The following is a 22,290-nucleotide window of genomic DNA, read 5'->3' on the forward strand; positions in this document are numbered from 1 at the left end:
TCAGTCCCCCGGGGGCAGGTTGGGCCTGGGGGCAGAGCCAGAGAGACAGAGCTGGGAGCCGGGAGCTTGGCGCCTGGCACTAGAGGACCCCCCCCCCCAGGCTGCCCATGCCCCTGTGCGCACCCCGCCGCGCTTCTGCCGTGAGGATGCGGCGGGCGGGTATGCCAAGTGGCCACTTGCTCTGGGAGCCCAGTGCAGATCCTGCCTGATGCGGCATCACCTTTGGCCGATCCTAGCACCCTGGCCTCCCCTGGGCGGGCCCTCAGGGTGGGGGTCGGGTTGGGGGTGGGGGGCGAGCCGGGAGAAATGGCCTGTGACGGGGTGGGCATCCCCGGGCGGGAAAGCAAACAGTGTCAACAGCTAATGAGCGGGAACCGGGCCGGGGGGCCGAGGGCCTGGGGAGGGGAACAGCCATCGCTCATCCTGACAGCGGGCGGCCAGGGGCGGGAGGCGGGAGGGGGCGAGGGCCAGAGAGGGAGGGGAGCCTGGGAGCCGATGGAGGGTCCCCTGGAGACCCGGCCCTGCAAGCAGACGGACAGACAGACAGAGGGAAGGCAGCCAGGCCCTGACCACTCTGTGTGACCCCAACGGACCCGAACTGGCTCTGTCTTCTCCCTGTGCAGTGCTCCCATTCAGGCTTTGCAGAACAAAGTCTGGGATTCTTGCATGGCACACCAGGAGCGGGAACCCAGGGTCTCCAAGCCCTGCGGCCCTGGTCCAAGTGGCTTTGGGCCTCTGCCGTGCCCTCTGCCTCAGTTTCCCCAACCGTACATGGCAGAGTTGGTCAGGCAGTGGACAGAGCCAGCAGCTGTCCACAGGGTGAAGTATGTGGTGCCTTGGAAAGCAGCTCCCCCATCTCACAGATGGGAAGACTGAGGTGCAGAGTGGGGGAGGGGCAGAGGGACAGGTCAGCCTCAGACCTCACCCAGGCAGATCCAGCCCAGCCTCGCAGCCTCCCTGGAGGTCCAGAGGGGTTCTGAACACAGCCAGGTCTGGGGAGCGCTCCTGAGCCCCTGCCGCAGTGGCTGTGTCGCCCGGAGGGGCCTGCCTGGCTTGCCTTGGGAGGTGTCCTAGCCCCCCGTTCCTGCCTGAGCCAGGAGGGAGGTGCAGCCATAAATTCACACCGCCAGCCGCCCGCGGGATAAATGTGTCATCAGCTGAGCGATTTACGAGCCCAACTCCTGGCCCGCAAGGCAGAGAAAATAAGTATCTGTGTACACGCGGCGGGCGGGCGGGCGGACGGGTGGGCAGGGCCAGTGGCTGCTAGAGCACACAGGCGGGGGGGGGGGGTGTGAGATGGAGGAGGTGGCGGGGAGGAACAGCCATGCACAAGTGAGAGGTACAGGACAGGATGTGGATGTCATGTGGGGCATGAAGGCGACAGGGGAGGGAGAGTCGGTATGCACCTGTACACGCGTGCGTGCGAAGTCTGCATCTACCCAGACAGTGGGGTGTGCGGGAGGCGGGTACAGACCGGCACAGGGCTTGTGCAGGAAGAAGGGGCAGGGCCGGGGACACCTCCGCCCCATGGCAGGGTGGGGGTGGGGGCGGTCCTCCCTGTTTCCACGGGCTTGGATGTCCAGAGGAACCAGGTAGACTCTGAGAACAGACACCACGGGCAAAGAGAGTGGGGCCATCATGCAGCCCTGTCCCTTGGCCAGTTCTGCCACCAGCCCCGCCGTCGGCTGGGCCCACTGTCCATCTTGCCTACAGGGATCTCCAATAGAACTCCAAGCCGAGTTCTCTGCCAGGGTGTGGCCCTCCAGGACAGTACCGGCCCAAGCAGAAGGGCTTGACACGTGTCCCCAGAAACAGTCATGGCGTAACCATGGCCCCGCACAAAAGAAGCCATGGAGACTGGCATTTGTGGTGCAGCAGGCAAAGAAAGCTGCCACCTGCGATGCTGGCATCCCGTGTGAGCACCAGCTTGAATCCCAGCTGCTCCGTTTCTGATCTGGCTCCCTGCTAATGCACCTGGGAAAGCAGAAGATGGCCCAGGTGCTTGGGCCTGTGCACCTGCGTTGGAGACCAGAAGAAGCTCCTGGCTTCTGGCTTCCTAATGGCCCAGCCCTGGGCTGGGGCTGTTGGGGCCATTTGGGGAATGAACCATTGCATGGAAGATCTCCCTCCCTCCCTCCCTCTGTAACCCTGCCTTTCAAATAAATAAATCTTAAAGAACAAAAAAAGGAGGGGGAGAAGTCATAGAACCCCAGAGCAGACACCTGTAACCCTGGAAACCGACTAAGCAGGGACTGTGGGGAGCAGAGACCCCACCCAGACAGGGGCCTGTGAAAGACCCCCAAATAAGGACCTCTGCTGAGGGGGGAACCCGTACAGCAAGGGCTGTCCAGGTGAGGCAGTCCGTGCCAGGAGAGACTGAGAGACGCTGGCCTCCTACAAAATAAGTTTATCTATTTTCATCTTTATTGGAAAGGCAGACAGGCAGAGACAGACAGACAGGTCCTATCCATTGGTTCACTCCCCAAGATGCCCACCACAGTCCAGGCTGGGGCCAGGAGCCAGGAACTTCCATCCGGGCCTCCCGCGTGGGTGGCAAGGACCTGAACCCTTGAGCCATCCTCTGCTGCCTTCCCCAGGTGCCTTAGCAGGGAGCTGGATCGGAAGCGGAGCAGCTGGGGCTCGAACCCCGGGCACTCAGATGCGGGATGTCCTAACCACTGAGCCAAACGCCCGCTCCAGCTCTGTCCCTCCTCTTCCCAGAATGAAACTCTGATCTCTCCTGGGCTATCCTTCATCTCAGGTGCCTGTGTCTGGGGCAGGGTGGGGGGAGGGTGGGGGAGGGCTCAGGGGCTCCTCTCTAGCCCGTGTTGCTGGTCTGGTGTCCTCCCAGCTCGGTCCCCCTGGGTTATGCTCCCGCAGGAGGCGACACAGTCCACACGCCCAAGGCAGACGTGCCAGGACAGGTAGCTGTCAGTCTCCCGCCAACCCTGGCCCTGCTCAGACAGAAGCTCCTCCCTCAGCATCTGGGAAGCCCGGTTGGAATTCTTCACCAGCATCTTTAAATAAACAAAGCGCTGAGACGAGCAACACCCCCTCACCTCCCCCACCCCTACCCCTCCAAAACAGATCCTGCCACAGACGCCCAGACACAGCCGGGCCTCCTGTCTGTCCACTCCCTGGCAGTGCAGAGGTCTTGGCTGCTCTGATGTGGCCCAAGGCACCTGCGCCAGTCCCCCCACATGTGGCGTGCTGGGCGTGCCAGGTCTAGCCACGTAAAGCTGCCACGGCCACTGCCCTCGTGCCCTGAGCTTCGTCCCTGCTCGCTCCTCTCCTTCCTGTCACTCAAACCTCCCAGGGTTCCTTCACACCCTGTCCCCCACCTCCCAGGGTTCCTTCACACCCTGTCCCCCACCCCAACAGGAGGTGGGCGTGGCCACACAGAGACAGGGCATGGCCAGGGTGGCGACAGGGACGGCTGGCCCCTGCTGCTATTGCAAGGGTCTTGTCTTCCAAACCCCTGGCGCTACGTGGGAATTGCCTTTTTTTTTTTTCTTTCACTTTTTGACAGGCAGAGTGGACAGTGAGAGAGACAGAGAGAAAGGTCTTCCTTTTGCCGTTGGTTCACCCTCCATTGGCCGCCGCGGCTGGCGCACTGCGGCCAGCGCACCGCGCTGATCCAAAGGCAGGAGCCAGGTGCTTCTCCTGGTCTCCCATGGGGTGCAGGGCCCAAGCACTTGGGCCATCCTCCATGCACTCCCTGACCACAGCAGAGAGCTGGCCTGGAAGAGGGGCAACCGGGACAGAATCCGGCGCTCCGACCGGGACTAGAACCCGGTGTGCCGGCGCCGCTAGGTGGAGGATTAGCCTGTTGAGCCACGCCGCTGGCCGGGAATTGCCTTTTACAGGTGCCAGGGACCCTCCCTTGGGGACATGGAAGGAGACAGTCCTAGAGAGAGCAGAAGGGAGCTGGCCCCAGCAGGAGGGGCGGGGGTCTTGGCACCCACCCACCAAAGTCTCCAGCCAGGGCTGCCCCCTGCAGTGAATGAATGAATGACTGGGTGACAAGCGCGCCCCCCCCCCCCCCCCCCGGCACTCTCCACGGCCCTCTCCTCTCCCTGGAGCAGCCTGGAAGAAGGCAGACCCCCTCCAGGCCAGGCACACACCTGTCCTGACCCCTTCCTGCACACGGTCCCTAGTGCCCAGTGGGCTCTGAGGTTCAAGCAGCCATGGGACCTACGCTCAGTACCTCCCCCTCCCCCCGGGGAGGGCACAGCATACCAAGATCTTTCTGGAAGGAACTCCCCCTCCCCCCACCCTCGCACTCTTGGCGATAAGCCACAGGCGATTTCCTGGTGGGCACTTGGGTGTCCTTGTACACAAGTGGCCTCTCCTCCACCACGTGTCTCCTGCTGGGGAGACACTGGGCGGGAACTGGGGGTCTGAGCTGCCCCTCGGCACCGGAAGGCCTAGGAATACTCCCACGTATGGGCTCTCCAGCTTCTGAAACAAACTGCCGTGTGTGTGTGTGTGTGTGTGCTCACACCTGTGGGGCCCACCTGAACCATCTCAGCACGCTTTGTCCAGCTGGCCCTAAGCACCCTGTAGGTGTTGAGGGTAACAGGAGGGACGGGTGACATTTACCCCCCCCCCCCAGTGCAGCACCAGCCCCTACTCCCACCCCCGGGGGGAAACATCCATAAAATCACTCTCTTCGATGTGACCTATCCTGCTCTCCACCCGTGCCGGTGAGAAAGAGAGGTGGGGGTTACCAGGGGGTCCCCCAAGGGCCATTTCAGGAGAAACAAGGACAGAGCCAAGGCCAGGCCACATCACCAGAGTCAGTGACCATGAAGACCCTTCTTCAGTCCTGGGGGGCGCTGCTTGGAGAGCCCCCCCCCCCCCCGCCTCTAATTTATGTCGTCCCAGGAGGAGTGACACTGCCAAGGCCTGCCTCCTCCGCCTCCCTGTTGGGGGTCAGCCCGGGTGGGGGTGGGGGGCTCTCAGCTGGTTTCCAGATGGGCTTGCCGAAGGGGCGCCCGGGGAGACGCCCCCTCCCCCGCAAGCCCCGCTCGCCTGCCTCCCTTGTCCTCATCCCTGTCTCTGGGTCTGTCTCTCGTCCCTGTCGCCCCTGCGCCTGGCTGGCTGGCTGACTGGCTGGCTGGGTGGGTGGGTGGCTGGGTGGGGGGCTGGTGATTTATAACCCGCTGCCTGTCTTGCATCGGAAGCGCGCGCCGGGGGTGGGCGCAGACGGTGCGGTGAGCTATGGGCCCCTCGGGGCCCCGCCACCCACGCCAATGTTGTTGCTCTGTCTGGGCAGCGGGTGCAGCCCCTCCCCCCACGCAGCCAGGGCAGAGCGCCACCCCCACCCCCCCCACCCCCCATCCCCGCAAGCCTTCCCAGGGCCTCCTCCGTGGGGCCCCAGAGGTGTCAGCGCAGCTCCAAGGTCCAGGCCTGCCGCCTGCCTCCCCAGGCTGGCGGAGGGCACCCCCCGCGCGCCCCCTCGCCCCCCAAGGCTGGCTGCAATTCGACTCGGGCCAGTCGGCTAGGCCTGGCCAGACTCCGCCCCCGCCCAGCCACGGTGCACACAGCAGGGGCCCAATAAGTGTTTACCGAGCAAACACCAGGGGCGGAGGGAGGGCGCACCTGGGCTGACCTCCCTCTCCAGCCCGCGGAAGAGGTCCCTTATCTGCCCGCGTGACGGGCTGTCAGAGCTCCGGGACGGCCGCGGGGAAGGGGGCACGCTAGGAAGCGACCCGTCCGCCCCTCGCGATGCCGTCTGCGCCCGCCTGGGCCGGGTCCCCCACCCCGGCTCTCTCCGCGGTCCCCACCTCTGCACACTCGCCCATCGCTGGTGTTTTCTGCAGGCCGCGAGCGCCCTCTGGTGCCCTCCCCGGGGTGGTGGCACCAGATGGGAGCACAGGTTCGCGGCGGCCGCTCTGGCTGCACCCGCCCATAACGCCAAAGAGGACGTAGACGCTGGCCGGTGGGAGATGGCCGCGGTGTGCACTCCGTGGCTGCCGTCTGACCCTGCTAGGGCTCATTATCCCGTCCCCTTGACCACTTGCTAGCCCCAGATGTGCACGGGCCCCAGATGCGGCTGAAGCCACGCGTCAGGCCAGGGCAGTGTTGAGGACAGGTGTGAGTCGCCGAAAAAAGAGGCTGGTTGATGGGAGGATGGTGCGCCAAGGGCTGGGGCCTTGAGCTAAGGGACCTGGCGTCAGCCAGCCTGAAGACCAGCGCCTGGAGGGGAGGCCCCGCCTCCTCCCACCTGGAAGGAGGAGTCTGAAGCCACAGAGGGCACCAGGTGGCCAGTGAGGAAGGGACCCTGGGGCAAGTGGGTGTGGTCTGTGAAGTGGATGACACTGCTGGTGGCCGGGGGTGGGGGCGTCTGTGCAGGCAGCAGGGCAGGAGGAGGTGTGTGAGACCCTCCGCCCACCCCCATTCAGGGGCACTGAGCTGGGACCGTCCACTTCCCCACACGCCCCAGGGGCATCCCGTGGAGGGTCAGCTCAGGGTCAGGAGGCACTTGGCGGACGAAGACAACAGGCAAAGAGGGGGCGATCCTGCAGAAGCTGCGGGGTTCAGAGCTGCCCCCTCCAGCAGGGAGCGGGGAGTCCTTGCTTGATGCTGGACCGCGCCATGATCCTGGCTGCTTTTCCCACCAAGGGGGCTGCTACTGCCTCGGTCGCTCCCTCTCCCCACCCCCACCAGGGTCCCCATGCCCTTGGGTTCCTCCTGCACAGCTCCTTGGGTCCCCCGAGATGCCCATGTTTCTCCTAGGCTCTCCACTTCCCTTTGAAGGCATAAAGAGGAGGAGGAGGAGGAGGGGGAGGAAGGCAGCTCCCAGGGCCCTGGCTCAGCTCTGCTCCTGGTACAGCTGCAGAGAACGCCCGGGGAGCCCACTAAGTAGTCCGTGTCTGGGTTTGGGCATCTCCCTTCCCGGCACCCCATGGCTGGACCGAGTTTAGGGAGCTGCTCGTGACCTGGTTATGACACCCAGTCGTGATCTCTGACCTCTACCAGGGGTCCCTGGCGGGGGCAGGGCCAGCCCTCGGGGAGGGTCATTTGTGCAAAGGCGGCCATCGTGGCGATGCGGTGACAAGGGGGCCGGATGGAGGACCGGAGAGGAGGGCAGGCCGGATGCCGCGCACCTGCCCACAAAAGGAGGCGGTGGCTTCAGCCTCACGTCTGGCCAGCAGCCCTCAGATAGCATCAGCCCCGTGGAAGGCCATCCGTCTTTTCCCACAAAGGCTGTGTCAGCGGCAGGCTCCCGACCGGGTCAGGCGTAGTGGGGCGGGGCGGGGGGCAGGCACGAGGTGTCTCATGGGGGTCCATGGAAAACAGCTGCCATTGTTCACGGGGCCCGCTGGGCGAGGGCGGGGAGCAGCGAGGAACGTATCCTTCGCACATCTGGGCCACCTGTGCTTGCTGTTGGCAGCCTAGGCCCGGCGGGATCCCCCAGGGAGGAGGGAACATCGGCTGCTTAGCTTTAGGGGTGCAGGGAGCAGGCGGCCATGGGGGCTGCAGTGGGCTGTAGCTTCTGCGGTGTGATGGGGGCGCCTGGCTCCTGCCGGGGTACACTGATTCCAAAGGCCCTCAGTAAGGAGTCTCTCCCGCTGCTCCTTTCCCAGGTGATGGTGTGGGCGGGGAAGAGGTTACAAACTCGTTGTTCCCAGCGTTCAGCTTGGCTGTGTGTTAAGATGTGATCGCGTCTCCTGGGGCTACCTCCCTGGGGCCCTTCTTGGGGTGGGGGTTAGAGGGGGATTTTCCAGGTCGCAGGAATCTGGCAGCGACAGGGAGAAAGGTTTATTTAGCTCCTCAGATTGGGAGGGGAGAATCCACAGGGTTTGAGCCACAGCTGGGTCCCTCCACCTCTCTAAGCGAGCAAGCGGTTCCATTCCCTCGTGCGTGCGGGCCATGGGCGGAGGCGGAGACCGAGACCAGGTGGAGGGGGGTGGGGCTCCCAGCGCAAGGCCTCTCCCCCGGCGTGCAGGCCCGCGTTGGCTCAGCACCAGTCGGCCCCTCTCAGGACGCGCAGGATCCAGCCTGGTCGGCCACCAGCGGGGCCGTGAGCGCAAGCCGGTGCGCCGCGCGGTTGTGAGCGCGCAGCCTCCGCAGGCGACACAGCAGCAGCGCCAGCAGCAGCGCGTGCAGCAGGCCGAGGACCAGCAGCGCCCCCTGCGCCGCCAGCGCCCCCCAGCACAGCGGGCCCCACACGCAGGCGGCGCGCAGCTCGTCCTCGGTCAGGTAGGGCAGCAGCCGGCCGCGCAGCGCCGGGGGCGCGACGCAGCGCACGTCGCGGTAGGGCCCGCGCTCGGGGCGGCCGGCCAGCCAGGCGCGCAGCGGCACCAGGCGGCAGTCGCAGCGCCAGGGATTGGCGCCCAGGTACACTGCGCGCAGCGCGGGCAGCGCGTCCAGCAGCCCCGGCGGCAGCACCGTCAGGTTGTTGCCAGTCAGCACCAGTTCGGTGGTGTCGGGCGGGAAGGCGGCCGGCAGAGAGGCCCAGGTCAGCCCGCGGCGCCCGCAGTCCACGCGCGTCCCCGCGCAGCTACACGGCGCGGGGCAGCCCGCGGCCGGGCGGCTCCGTGCGGCCAGCAGCAGGAGCAGCAGGCTCAGCGCCCCGCGCGGCCCTGGAAAAGAAGCGCCGCGGTGAGCCGGGCGCCAGGCCCAGTCCAGCTCTCCAACCTCTCCACCCCGACCGCACTGCGCCCTGGCTCCAAGGACGCAGCCGAAAGCCTCCAGGGTGCACCCCTGTCCAGGTCTGCCCAGGGCGCGGTCGCGGGGTAGGGTGGGGTGGGGGCGCTCAGACCCCAGACTCACCAGAGCCCATGGCGAGAGGAGAAGGAGGAAGAGGGTGGCCCAGTTTGCTCTGGAGGAGAGCTGTCCAGACCACAGGGCCACTGCCTCGCCAGAAATAACCCCGAGGCCGCGCCGTCGGGGACTGGGGCGGCAGATAGCGTGCTATCGCCCAGGCTCCACCACCGGCCGGCTTCCGTCCCCACCCACCCCGCCAGGCGCGCACGGAGCACTCGGGACGCCCGCCGCGACTTCACCAACAGACATGTTCACCTGTCTCCAGGACAGGGCGCTGCATTGACAACGGAACGAAACGGGGGGGGGGGGTCATGCGGGTGCAGACCTCGGAGGCCGAGGGCCAAGATTTCCCGGGGCGCAACGGTGCTGCTGGGGGAGAAGGGGCCTGGGGCTTCCGGGCGGGGGGCGCTGAACAGCCCTCTGGGCGCAGGGAGTCGGGGGTGCAGTGCCCACGCCCCCTGGAACTCTTCCTGCAGGTGCGGGGAAGGGGCGTGCGCGCCCGCACACCGCTGACGGCTGGGCTTCCAGAGCGCGCGCGCGCGGTTGGGGGGGAAAAGGACGACCCGGCCCACTTGGGCATACACGAAGGAGTGGGCTCCCAAGTCCGCTCTGCGGCACTGGGGGAGGGGCGCAGGCCCGCCGCCTCTGCCTTGGTTTCCCCAACTGCCTGAGCAGGGCCTGCGGGTTTGTAGAGTCCAGGCCTCATGGGGGGGGAGGGGGCAAACGCAAGTGGGAGAGGCCGGTGCTGAGAATAAATTAGGGTCGGCTGGGGGCTGCGGCTCCGCGTCTTTTCCGTTCGGGAACACTCCGGTCAGGGCCCACTCTGGGTTTAGGAGCGGGTGCGGGCCAGTCTGAGAGCCGGGTGGATCCTGGGCGGCGACGCAGGCCAGTCTGGGGCTCGGGGGTGGGCGGCCTCTCCGTGGCGACGTGGGGCTGGGGCGGGGGTCACTGGTCCTGCATCTGCTGCTTCATCTTCTGTAGCATCTCCTGCATGCGCCTTAGCTAGAAGGGGTGCGGAAAGCGAGGGCAGGGGCGCGCGTGAAAGGCCAAGCCTCCCCGTCCCCTCGGAAGCCCCTCCTCCCCGCCCCCACCGGTCAGCCCCACCCGACGCCTCAGCCCCGCCCCACTCAGTTCAGGCCCCGCCCCTGACACTCAGCTCCGCCCCCACCAGTAAGCCCCGCCCGCATCCCTGCTCACTGCGGCTCAGCCCCGTCCCCTCCGCCACGCCCACGTCCGGCACCGCCCCCGCCGCTCCGCCCGGCTCCTCATTTGGCCTCCTCCCCCGCTGCTCAGCCCCACCCACGTCCGGCTCCACCCCACCGCGCCCCGGCTCCTCCTCCCTGCTCAGCCCCACCCCAGCCGCTCAGCCCCGCCACCCCGCCTCCTCTCGCCCCACCAGGCCCCTCCCCGCGCCCAGCCCCGCCCCCACCCCAGGCCCCGCCCACCTCTTCATCCTTCATCCTGATGAGCTTCTCGGTCTCCGCGTCTGGCGTGGGCAGCGGCAGGATGGGGATGGGGCTCTCCATGCGGCTGTCCTGGGTCAGCTTGCTGCGGGGGTGGGCGGGACGGCGTGGTGGGCGCAGGGTGCCGGCTCCTGGCCTCCCCCCGCCCCGCGCCCACCCCTCCCCGGGCCGCGGGCGCAGGGGCGGGGCGGGCGGCCCACCTGGTCATTTGCTGGATGCAGTGCGCGCGGTAGTTCTCGTAGTGCACGTCGCACGTCACATCCTTGAGGTCGTGCATGTGCGTGCGGATGAGCATGTTGCGCAGCTTCACGAAGTCGCAGTGCGCCTGGTTCTCCACTAGGGGGCAGGAGCGCGCGGCGGGTGGTGGGCGGCGGGCGGCGGGCGGCGGGCCAGCGCCCACCCCAGGGAACCTTCCCCTCCCGGGCCCTACCCCAGCCCACCGCACCCTCCCCGGCCCCAGCTCACCCTCTACGATGCCCCAGGGGTACAGGCGGCCCCGGACCCGCTGGCCCTTGGCTTCCACCACGGTGTTGCTGCCAATGACTGCAAAGGGGGCGCTCTCCTGGGGGGAGGGAGCAAGGGCTCAGCCCACCCGGCAGGTGCTCAGGCCCGAGAGGCTCAGCCTGGGACGCCCCTCCAGCGTGCTGTAGTCCCCTCCAGCGTGCTGTCGTCGCCTGCTGGCTTCTCCCCCCTCCCAAAGCCCAGCGGTGCCTCCCGGGTGCTGAGGCTCCAGCAGGTGCCCCGTCGCTGCCCCTCTGGCTGCTGGGAGGCGCCCATTGCCCCGCCCTCGGGAGCTCTGGGGGCTTTCACCTTCAGCTCCCGGTCCTGTTGCTTGAAGTCTTCATCCTCGTCGGAGTCGCACTCGGGGAACTGGTACACGTGGATCCCGAATTTGTCGATCTCTTCCCGGATCTGCGGAAGTGGAGGGACACCCAGGGCTGTCGGATGGGGGGGGGGGGCTGGAGTGGCTGGCCAGGTGGCCCTGGCTGTCTCCAACTCCCCCCCACACCCCGTCCCTGGGGAGCCACTGCGCCCCGGCAGGGCTCACCCGCTCTTTCAGCTTCCGGATCTCGCTGGGGACCAGGCAGTCGGCCTTGGCAATGAGGGGCACGATGTTGACTTTTTCGTGCAAGGCCTTCATGAAGCCCACGTCCACTGGCCGCAGCCTGCGTGCGGGAGAGGGGGCGCGGTGACGGGCACGAGCCCAGCCCGGCCCCACCCACGCCCCCCAGCCGGGGCGGCACACCCGTACCCGTGCCCGAACGGGGAGATGAAGTAGAGGCAACAGTGCACACGGTTGTCTTGGATGTTTTTGCGGTTCAGGCCGCTCTCGTCGCGGAAATACTGCTCGAACTGCTGGTCCACGTAGTCAGTGATGGGCTTCCAGCTGGGCGGGGCGGTGGGGATGGGGCAAGGGGCCAGCATGAGACCAGGCTGCCGGACTAGCAGGGAAGGCTCCCAGGTGGAGGTGCAGGGTGGGCCAGGCCCTTGCTCACCACTCAGAGTTGTTGACGGCATCCCCAAAGCCCGGCGTGTCCACGATGGTGAGTTTCAGCTTGACCCCCTTCTCCTCGATGTCCACGGTGTGCTTCAAGATCTCCACTGTCTGATTGATGCGTTCTGGGGGGAGGGGAGAGGCCCTGTGTGTAGGGGGGAGGGCTCCCCCAACCCCCCCACACCCTGGCCACACCGCCTGACTGCCATCAGGGCCACCCCCCCACCCCCCACCCCCCCCCCCCCCCCCCCGTCCACCCTGCACAGGAGACCTATGCTGTTTGAGGAAGAGGGGGCTGGACCTGGAAGGGTGCCATTCGTGGTGGGGGTGTATGGTCACGTGGCAGGGGTCCGAGGGTCACTCACCCTCCGCACTCAGCAGCTTCCGGTCCTTATAGAGGTCGGTCAGGAAGAGGCTGTGCACCAGTGTGGATTTGCCCAGGCCGGACTCACCTGCCCACCGGTACAAGTGACGGGGTCAGCTTAGATCTGTGCACACACACGCACTCGCCCACACCACCACCACAGGGATGCAGCCTGGCTGGCCCAGGGACCCCAAGCCCCGCCCACTCACCCGCCACCATGAGCGTGAAGTCGAAGCCCTTCTTCACCGACTTGCGATGCACCTGGTTGGGCAGTGTGGCAAAGCCCACGTACTGCTTGTCGATGTCCTAGGAGGGAGGAGGGGTGGGACAGGTGAGGGGCACATGGGGGGGGGGAGTATGGGGGAAACCAAATGCCCTGTTGCCTACAGGATAGAGGAGACAGCAGTGCCAGCAGTGGGGTACCTGGTTGGTGAAAACAGCAAAGGTGTGGAGGTGGGCAGACACCCCCTTCCCCAACCTCAACCAGAACCCCTTACCCCCTAACCCCAGACTGCATGTGGGGGTGTGGGGATGGAGACAGGCAAGTGTCCTTCCTTTCTGGGTATCAGGCACCTGGCCTGGGACACACTCAGGGCCCAAGAAGAGGCCAAGCCTCAACACTCACCCCCTGCACCAGGGCCAGGGCCCTGGGAGGCGGCCCCTCCTGGCCCGGATCCAGCCGTGGGGGCGGCGGCTGCAATGGCAGCGGCAGAGCAGAGGGGCTATTTATAGCCAGCGGCGAGGAGCCTCCCCCGCCTGGGAGCGGGTTCCCAGCCCCCACCCCCGGCAGACCCCGGCCCTGCCAGCCACCGCCACGTCCCCAGGTTCACACAGCCCTGAGCTGGGCAGGCGCGCACGCACTGACCCACATTCCGCCCCACGTCCACACACACACACACGCACACACACGCACACACACACCTTGAGCCGCCTCTGGGCCTGGGTCCGTGGCGACAGCAGCTGCTCCACCAGGCGGTCCTGGGGCGCTGCCAGAGAGTCCATGGCGGCGATCCCCCCCCTTGGTGACCCTGCCCGGCCGCGTGGACCCGGGCACTCGTGAGGGACTCACGGCCCGGACTGCCCCTAAGCCCGGTGTTCGGCTCCGCTCGGCGCGCACGCAAACTCAGGGCCGGAGCCGGGATGCCGCCCACCCGTGGCAGCGGTCCACGCCATGCCCCTGCCTCTGCGCTGCGCCCCCGAGCGCCGGCAGCTGCGTCGCGGCCTGGGGCAGGCCCGGCTCCCGCACCCGCGCCGGAGGCGGGGCTTCTTGGGCGCTCGCGGCAGGGGGGCGGCGGGCCGGGCCCCGCCCGCCGTCGCCGGGAAACGGCCGCGGGGAATCGGGGCCGCGGGGCGGAGAGCCGGAGCGCCGGAGCGCGCGGGCGCGGCCACGGCGCCGCGTGCGCCGAGAGCCCCGCGGGTCCCCCGAGGCCTCAAGTCGGGATGTCCGCACGGCGGCCAGGTCGGGGTGGGGCTTTTGTCGGGGCCGGTCGCCCACGCGGGCGGGACCCGGGCCCGCGGAGAGGGTGGGGGTGGGGGTAGGGGGCGTCTGTGGTTGTCGCGGTGCCGCCCGCCAGAGGGCGCTGGCGTACCTCCCGGGATCCACGCGCAACCGCGTGCAGCGGGCCCCGTTCGGCACCCGCGCTCACCTCCCAGGTGCCGCCCACAAACCTCCGGGCGGTGTCGCTGCACCTCCCGGGTGCCCACAGACGCACCCCCTCCCCTTCCCATGGTGATAACAACATCCGTGCGCGTGCGCGGGCGCGCGGGTGCGTATTTGGGGAAGTCTTCCCCGCCATGCAGGGAACCAGGCGAGGGCAGAGGAGGCGGCGGCGGCTTGGGGGAGGCGGAGGGGAGGAAAGGGTCACCCTCCTCGGTCCAACTCCAAACTTGGAAGCCCCGCCAGCAGGCCGCCCAGAGCGACCCCCATGGAAGACGATGGAGTGGGGCCCGCCCCCACCGTCCCTGGGGACACCCCCTGCCCCGCCTGCTTTGACCCATGCAGGAGTAAAGGCTGGAGAATTCCCATCAGCTCGGGTCTGCCCCTGGTGTAGCCACACCAGGAACCCCGCCAGGGGACGCCTGAGCGCTGCCAGTAAACCCTTCTAGGTGGACCAGAGTGCCCCTGGCCAGCGTGCAAGTGGCAGGGGGCCCTTACCTCCCTCAAACAGACCCTCCCTTCTTGGGTCCCCTGGCAGAGCAGCCTGGGCCCCCCTGTCCAGGCCCCGGTCCCGCTCCGGGGCCTCCAGCCACTGGCACCTGGAGGGGAGGGCAGGCCCACGGCTGGGGAACAAGGGAGCCCTTCATTCGGTGGACCTCGTGCTGCCACTCCCCCAGCAGCCACAGAGCCGGCTCCCTGGCCCTGGCCAGCCCTCTGCAGCCCAGAGTCCGCTGCAGCGGCGGCTCCGCCAGGGTCCACTTCGCACACAGCCCTCAGCCCAGCGGCACCCGTCCAGACGGCAGGTGTCTCTGGCCCAGGGCACCCCCTCCTAGAACACAAGCCCTGGCCGGGGCTTCAGGCTGGGAGACAGCCTCAGCACCCCACACCCTGGTGTCTGACGGAGTTTGTTGTGTGCCTGCTGCCTCAGTTTCCCCACTGGCAAAGCTCAAGCCTCTGGGGAGGTCTAGGTTCGGGGGAGGGGCAAGAGTCTTCCCTCTCCACTCCCACTGGGTCTGTCCCACCACCTACTAGGGCCTGGTAAGCCCATCCCTGGACTCCCTGGGGCAGCCCTGCCACCCCACCTCTGGGCCCCAAGGCAGAACCAACACTCCTCAGGGCTTTCTGAGCTGAGTGACAGCCCCTGTGCCTACCCCCCTCCTGGTCCTGGAACCCTCCAGGCACCTCCATTCTTAGAACCTTGGTCAGCTCTGGAAGCAGCAGACAAGGCCATCAGAGTGCCCCCCACACCAATGCTGCCTAAGAAAACGTGGGGGGGCATAGCCCCCCCCCTTGCAGAGTCAAAATGACGCCTGGATACACAGCAGGGCCCGGAACAAGTTACCCTGTGCTTCCGACTCCCCCAGGCCCAAACCCCCACCCTCACCCTATCCCCACCCCCACCCTAGGACCCAGCAGGTATTATGCCCTTTCTCTCCAGGCCTGGGTGTACACAACGGGGTGAAGCTGGCTCCCAGCTGATCACAAAGGATAGAAGGCAAATCCAGGTCTGAGGGAGGGGCTTCCCCGTGGGCAGGAGTGGGGGGGGGGTCCCTACCCAGCAGCAGTGGGCTAGAGAAAGCTGGCTGGTGCTGGGAGAGGGAGGGAGGGAGGGGAAGGGATCCTGGGGATTTGGAGACCCTCAGGCTAAGCCTGGGGGCACAGCAGGCCTAGGAGCAGCTGTGGTTCCGGCTGAGCTCCTGTCTCCCTTAAACAATAGCTCGGCCAGCCGGCTGGCTGGCTGGCTGCTCCCTGCATCTCAGGCTTTGTCTGACCTTCTGTGATGGAGAGGGAGCCCCCAGCAAGGCTCCCTGGGGAGCCCCTCCCAGAGAGCCTCACCCGCCAGCCAGGCAGCCAGCCCGTGGGTGGGGCGGGTCCCTGCCAGGAGATTGGCATCAGGCAGACAGCCAGTGACTCCCCGACTCCCGCCCTGGACTCCAGGGTCCCCACAGCATCGGCGCTGTGTATGGATGAAGCTCTAGCTCTAATCAGGATTGCCATGGCCGGCCACGCTGGGGCCAGAACCAAGCCGTTCTGATTTCTCTCCCAAACAAATTAGCTGGTTTCAAGCCAGGGAGGCCAGCAGAGGCTCCCCCCACCCCCCCACCTCGTCTCCCACCCCCTTCCCACTCTGAGACCTCAAACCTTTGTTTCACCCGGAGCTCACTGTATTTTCACAAGGGATGCCCAGGTCCACCCCGTCTCGGGTTCTGCATTCCTGGAGGGTGGGGACCAGGCTAGCCCCTTCGCGCAGAGCCTGCTGGTACCCATTGGGTTCGGGGGACCCTTCCTGGGCACCAGAATGACTCATGAGGAGGGCCTCACGCACAGTCACACACCAGCACACTGGAATCTGAGTGTGGGGACGGAGTACAAACAGCGCAGGGCCACGGAGGTGCCCCCGCGGGTGGACGGAGTCCCCTCCCCGGCCTGTGACCTGCTATGCCCACGACCTCACCCAGGACCCCCAGCACGTGGCCTGCGGGGCGGGTCAGCAAAGAGCAAGATGCGGGCGCTGGACCAGTGGGAGGGGGCGCCCAGCCCATCCTCCAATCCAGGCAGGGGCGCACGGCCCCTCGCTGAGAGGGTCCCTCCGCCGGGCCTCCCTGGCGCTACCCACTCCGCCCGGCCGTAGCCACCCCCGGAGGCGCGGCGACGCTGCCCCGCTGCCCATCAGCTACCGCGACAGGGCTGGGGCAAGGCCGACGGGGGCGGGGTCGCGCCTGGGCGCCCAGCAACAATAGCTGACAGCCGCCGGCTCCGCGGCGCGCGCGTACCTGCTTGTCCTCTGCGGCGTCGGGGTCGGGGTCCGGGTCCGGGTCCGGGCGGGTCCGGGCGGGCGGGGGAGAGACGGAGAGACACGGTGAGGGGCGGGCGCGCGGCGGGGACAAAGGCGCGCGCGGGCACGCGGCGGGCGCCGGGCTCACCTGGGGTCGCCAGCTTGCTCTTGTACCGCAGGCCCGTGCTCATGGTGGCCGCGGCGGGGGGACGTGCGGCGGGCGGGCGGGCGGGCGGGCGCGCAGGCCGGGCCGTGGCGGGTGACCCGCCCTCCGCGCCGCCGCGCCCCGCCCGCGCGCCCTGCCAGCCAATCGGCGCGCGCCGCGCCCACGCGCGACCCGGCGGGGGCGGGGACCGCGGAGCCCCCCACGGCCCGCGCCGCCGGCTTGGGGCGGCGCCCTCGTCTCCTGCAGGCGGCGCCGCGCCGTGGGGCGACCTGGCGAGCCCCACCCGCCCCTGCGGGGGCCGTTCCCGCCGTGTGCTTCCTCTGGCCTCAGCCCAGGCCAGGACTCTGCGCTCCCTCGCTCCCCGGGGACCCCCCCTCCTCACCCCAGTCCCAGTCTAGAGCCGCACCCCAGCCTCAGGCCAGCACTGCTCACCCCGTCACAGCAAAAGGCGCGGGCAGCTCAGCGCACATGACAGCATCCATCTAACGCTGGAAGCAGACAGCCGCGCCAGTGCAAAGCACCCTCCCTTGGGCCATGGTCCAGCCTTTCTTTTCCTGGGCAGTGAAATGGGACTATTTGTTCCGGGGCTGAACTGGCAACCCACCGTGCCTTGTGCAGCCCAGCTCTGCACATCCCACAGGCTTCCACCCAGAGGAGACGGGGGTCACGGAGAACAAGGGCGTCCTGTGAAGGGCGGGGCCAGAGACTGCACCTCACTTACAGATGGAGAAACTGAGGCCCCTGACCTTTAACCCATTGGCAGGACCTCAATGGACGAGGGCCTGATAGCTCCTGTCACTTGTGTCACTGTCACATTGCCAGGGAGCCCCTACAGGGTGTTCCCAGGTAGCACCTCTTTGTCCCTTCAGAAAGGGACTGTTGGGTCTGTGGTTGTCACCACCTCCCCAGGTGACAGCCCCAGTGGCAGGAGCCGGCCAGGCACATGCCCTCCACACACAGCCTCCCCTCTCCAGCCCCTGGCTGTCCCTGGGTCCCTCTGCCGGCCCATGGACTTCCTGCGTGAAGGGGGGGTGCTGCCAGGGCTCCTGCCCCTGGGTCACCTACACCCCAGTGCTGAGCTGTTGGCCTCGTACATGACAAGGTCATGGGAACAGTGGTGCTGTCCTCGCTCTGCCAGATACTGGGGCAAAGCCAGTCTGTCCCCTTCTCGCCCTGACCCAGCACTGAGGGTCCTGCACAGCCTTGCCGGGCTGGGGGCGGGTCCGGGGTGGGATAGGTGACTTGAGAGCATTCTCCTTGGGGGTCCCGAGGGGCTGGGGAAGCCTGGACCTCTGTGGAATTGTTCAGCTGCTCTTTGAAAAACAATGCCTGGATATTTAGCACGTACGGACCTGTGCAGGTGTTAGGTGCTGGGGACAAAAGGGACAATAGACCGGAACCCTGCAGGAGAGGGCCTTGGTCAGTGCTGTCCTGAGATCCAAATGTGAGGGTGGCTCTGGGCGGCCTTGGGTCAGAGGGCTTTGAACTTGGCTCTGCTTGGACCAAGAGTGAGAGAAGCGATAGGTTTTACAACAGTCCAGGAGGTGGGAGCCAAAAAAAAAAAAAGACAAGATCTTTTGATTACCAAGGTGATTGGATCCTAAAAGATGGAGCTGCTTTGAAGAGCAGTGTTTAATGGAGAACCAGGGTGGCGCGGATGCCATGAACAGGCCCAGGAGCCTCCCCCAGAATGGTAGGGATCATTGCTCTACTGGAAAAGCCCAGAGGTGAGGCTGTATTGTGGCGCAGCGGGGTTAAGCTGTGACGCCTGTATCCCATACTGGATGCTGTTTGCATCCTGGCGTCTCTGCTTCCCATAGGGCTCCCTGAATGAACCAACAGATGAAAAATCTCTCCCTCTCTATTTCTCTCTCTCTCTCTCTCTCTCTCTCTCTCTCTGTAAAACTCTGCTTTTCAAAGAAAGTAAGAAATCTAAAAATAAACGCCCCAAAGCCTATGGTGCTAGGGACAAGGCTGGGAGGGGTGGGGAGCCGTGTCAGGTTCCCTTCTGGAAGGTGGAGGCAGGGTCTTGTCCCTTGTCCTAGGACTTGGGTCACCAAGAGTCCCGCGGACAGCGCTGAACCCTTCCCCAGAGGAATCCAGCAGCACCCACGGCTCACGTGTTTCTGCACACGGGACACTTCTCAAGCCAGGCAGGTGGGCAGCCAGGGTCCCGCTTACCAGCTCATGACACAGAATCTGCACTTGGCCAAGGGGAGATGGTGAACGTCACAAAGCCTCTCAGACTGTGGCCAGAATGCCCAGCGGCTCAGGGCCCAGGCCAAACTTCTGCAAATGCTTCTGTCCCATGCACCCAAAAGCACAACCCCCCCCCCCCCCCAGGAACTCTGATTCTGTGGGGGCCGGTACCCAGCTAGGATGCTGCGGCTCCAAGGAAACCCGTGTCTCCAAGTGGGTGTTTGTGTCTCCTCTACCCAGCAAGCTGTGGTACACAGAGGAGTAAATAAAATACTCCTGTGCTGGGAGGGGGGGAAAAAGACTATTTTTTAATTCATAAGGAAAAGTTAATGAGTAGAAAAAAAAATCAGTGACACTAAGAAAAATCTGTTCAACCAACTCAGACTACAAATAGCTTGATGCTTTTTCAGAAAGGGAAAAAAAAAAAAAAACCTCTTTCGGTAAAAAATTCTCAAGAGGCTACGTAGAAACCGTGCACTGTCTCCTGCCCCCTCCTCTCCCAGCACAGAGTGTGGAGTGAGCAGGCCGGGGTGGGGAGACATTCTAGAACCTTCCACCCATCAGCCAAGGGTGAGAGCAGAGGTTGGGCTGAGCTCAGAGCACGGGCCCCTTGAGACCCCTGGGTGACACCTGAGGTCACTTCAGCACGCCTGAGATCCTTGTGGGTGACTGTCCCGGGGTGGCCCTGGCCTGCCTGTGCTGAGTCCCTACCTGGGCCTTTCTGTGTCCAACGTACAAAGCAGGAAGCGGAAGTCAGAGCGTGGTGTCCGTGTGCCCGAGACCAAGCAGCCTGAGAGTAGAACCCAGGGCCACCCAGCTCAGCCCTCACCCCCGCAAAACGGGCATCCCCCTCCCTGCCCCCTCCTGTTTCTGCATCCCAGGGTGAAATGGGAGGACGTCTCAGCACAAACAGGTCCATGTTGTTCAAGGAGCACCGGGCAGCTGCCCCGCCACGTGGCTGCTGCCTGCTTAAAGCAGCCAGTGTGTGGCGGGGGCAGGGACGGACCGAGCAGGGTTGGAGCCCCAGGGCCACACCAAGTCCCCGATTCACTCGGCAGCTGGGAACCAACCCTACAAAGAGCGCCTGTGCTCAGGGCAGGGGCAGGGAGGCAGCCTGGGGTCCCTGAGCGGAGTCGGGGGTGGGGGAAAGGGACACCTACAAGGGGGAAGGAATCCCACCCCCCCCCCCAGGGCTCTCTGTCTGCACCACCTTATTCTGCGCCTTTACGAGAAGAGAAGCCGTAGGTGAGAGAACAGAAGATAAATGAGATAAGAAATGGCGCCAACCATGCACAGGGCTTCTCCCCGAGGCACTGAGGCATGACAGAGTCCCACGGGAACACACACTTGTGAAAGGGGAGCGTGGGGAGCTGGCTGGGGCCCGGTGACCTCAATCCTGAGGCAGCCAGCAGAGAGCCAAGGGGAGCTCGCTCCACCCCTCCCATCCACTGCCCGCCTCGCTCCATGCATCAGACAAGGGCCTGGTGCTGCAGCACCCCGGGAGTGGCTCTGAGTCTCCTACAAACCTCCCAGGCACCTCAGGACCGGAGACAGGACCCACAGAAGACCTGCCCCCCAGCCCGCTAGGGCCACACAGGAGGAGACCTGCGGTGGCTCTGGCCCCTTTGGTAGCAGGTGCAGGTCCCAGGCTGGCAGGTGGCACCTTGCCCTCTGCATACCGGCCACAGGGCCCTGGCACCACCTTGGGGGTGGAGTGGAGTGGCAGGTTGGTGAGGCTATGTGTGAATGCCATGGATGCTTTAAACAGTGCAGGGAAAATGGAATTAAAGATAAGCTGGTTTCATGCAACCTTTTTTTTTTTTTTTAAGATGTATTTATTCATTTGAAAGGCAGAGTTACAGAGAGAGAGGAGAGGCAGAGAGAGAGAAAGAGAGAGAGAGAGAGAGGGCTTCCATCCGCTGGTTCACTTCCCAGATGGCTGCAATGGCTAGAGCTGTGCCAATCTGAAGCCAGGAGCCAGGAGCTTCTTCCGGGTCTCCCACGTAGGTACGGGGGGCCAAGGACTTGGGCCATCTTCTACTGCTTTCTCAGGCCACGGCAGAGAGCTGGATGGGAAGTGGAGCAGCTGGGACTCAAACCGGCGTCCATATGGGATGCCGGCACTGCAGACCAGGACTTTAACCCACTACACCACAGTGTCAGTCCCCACCTTTTTTTTTTTTTAATGAAATTTTTTATTTTGCTGTGACACAGAGAAACAGGAAGGACGAGAAAAGGAGAGGTCCCAGCCACACCAGGGCTGCTGAGGCCCTGTGTGTGCGGCCTCTGCGGCAGCCAGGACAAGGGACGTGTTAACCCAGCTCTCTGCAGAGTTCCCCAGCGGAAGCTGCAGACTGCTGCAAGACAGGGCGTGGTGTGGACTGGACGCAGGCCTCCTCTGCCTCCTCGTGTGCCTGGCAGCAGCCGGTCCTGCCTGCCACAGCTCGTGGTGACACAGATGGAAGAGTGGCCCGGATGTGGTCAGTGCTGGGAGAGGCTATGGAACCTCGGGCCGAACAGCATGGTCAGCGCCAGGGTGAGGGCCTTGTTCTGCACCTCGGCTGTGTGGGTGGGTTAGCCAAGTCAACCTGGAAGACTGCCAGACTCCCGCCCGGGGTCTGCCACCATGACTCTTAAGACAGAAGCCGTGGGGCCAGCACTGTGCTGTAGTGGGTAAAGCACCACCTGCAGTGCCGGCATCCCATATGGGCGGCGGTTCGAGTCCCGCCTGCTCCACTTCCAATCCAGCTCTCTGCTGTGGCCTGGGAAAGCAGTGGGAGATGGCCCAAGTGCTTGGGCCCCTGCACCCATGTGGGAGACCCAGAAGAAGCTCCTGGCTCCTGGCTTCAGATAGGCACAGCTCTGGCCGTTGTGGCCAATTGGAGAGTGAACCAGCGGATGGAAGACCTCTCTCTCTCTCTCTGCCTCTCTGTCCTTCAAATAAATAAATAAATCTTAAAAAACAAAAAAAAAAAAATCAGGCAGAACTGAGGAGCCAGAAACTCAGAGCAGGTCTCCCATGGTGGCGGCATGAACTTGACCGTTTTGAGGCATCACTTGCCGCCTCCCAGGATGGACACTGGCAGGAAACCAGAGGCGGAAGTTGAACCCAGGTAGTCCGGCATGGAGCACAGGTGCCTTAAGCAGGCTCAGCAGAGAGCTGGATCGGAAGTGGAGCAGCTGGGACTCAACCGGTGCCCATGTGGGATGCCGGCACTGAAGGCGGTGGCTTTACCTGCTACGCCACAGCGCTGGACCTCTGCGTGATGTTTGAGGTGTGAACCAGTGGACGGGAGCTCTGTCTGTCTGTCTCTGAAATAAATAAATAAAATTTAAAAGGAAGAGGGGAGGGAGGAGACACACACACACACACACATACACACAGAGCCATGGTT

At 65.3% G+C, this 22,290-nt stretch overlaps 2 protein-coding genes across 3 annotated transcripts; both read right to left on the bottom strand.

Annotated features, from left to right (window-relative positions):
- Positions 1–7,758: 7,758 nt before the first annotated feature.
- Positions 7,759–8,791, bottom strand: GP1BB (glycoprotein Ib platelet subunit beta). Its single transcript, XM_062182211.1, has 2 exons — positions 8,782–8,791; positions 7,759–8,591 (listed from the first exon to the last, which is right to left on the bottom strand). Exons 1-2 carry the CDS (start codon positions 8,789–8,791, stop codon positions 7,987–7,989), a joined length of 615 nt encoding a protein of 204 aa, XP_062038195.1. The 3' UTR covers positions 7,759–7,986.
- A 54-nt stretch (positions 8,792–8,845) lies between these two features.
- On the bottom strand, positions 8,846–16,751 carry SEPTIN5 (septin 5). Of its 2 annotated transcripts, XM_062182210.1 has the most exons (12): positions 16,679–16,751; positions 16,529–16,539; positions 12,307–12,403; positions 12,099–12,185; positions 11,735–11,858; positions 11,491–11,625; positions 11,287–11,404; positions 11,049–11,150; positions 10,704–10,800; positions 10,439–10,574; positions 10,221–10,323; positions 8,846–9,777 (listed from the first exon to the last, which is right to left on the bottom strand). In XM_062182210.1, the coding sequence occupies exons 1-12, from the start codon at positions 16,719–16,721 to the stop codon at positions 9,721–9,723; spliced, it is 1,110 nt and encodes a 369-aa protein (XP_062038194.1). In that variant the 5' UTR covers positions 16,722–16,751; the 3' UTR covers positions 8,846–9,720. The 2 variants fall into 2 exon arrangements, with proteins under 2 accessions (XP_062038194.1, XP_062038193.1); XM_062182209.1 differs by lacking the exons at positions 16,529–16,539; positions 16,679–16,751 and adding an exon at positions 13,019–13,278.
- Positions 16,752–22,290: the final 5,539 nt, after the last annotated feature.

The sequence above is a fragment of the Lepus europaeus genome, chromosome 23 (genome assembly GCF_033115175.1).
Source record: "Lepus europaeus isolate LE1 chromosome 23, mLepTim1.pri, whole genome shotgun sequence".
NCBI lineage: Eukaryota > Metazoa > Chordata > Mammalia > Lagomorpha > Leporidae > Lepus > Lepus europaeus.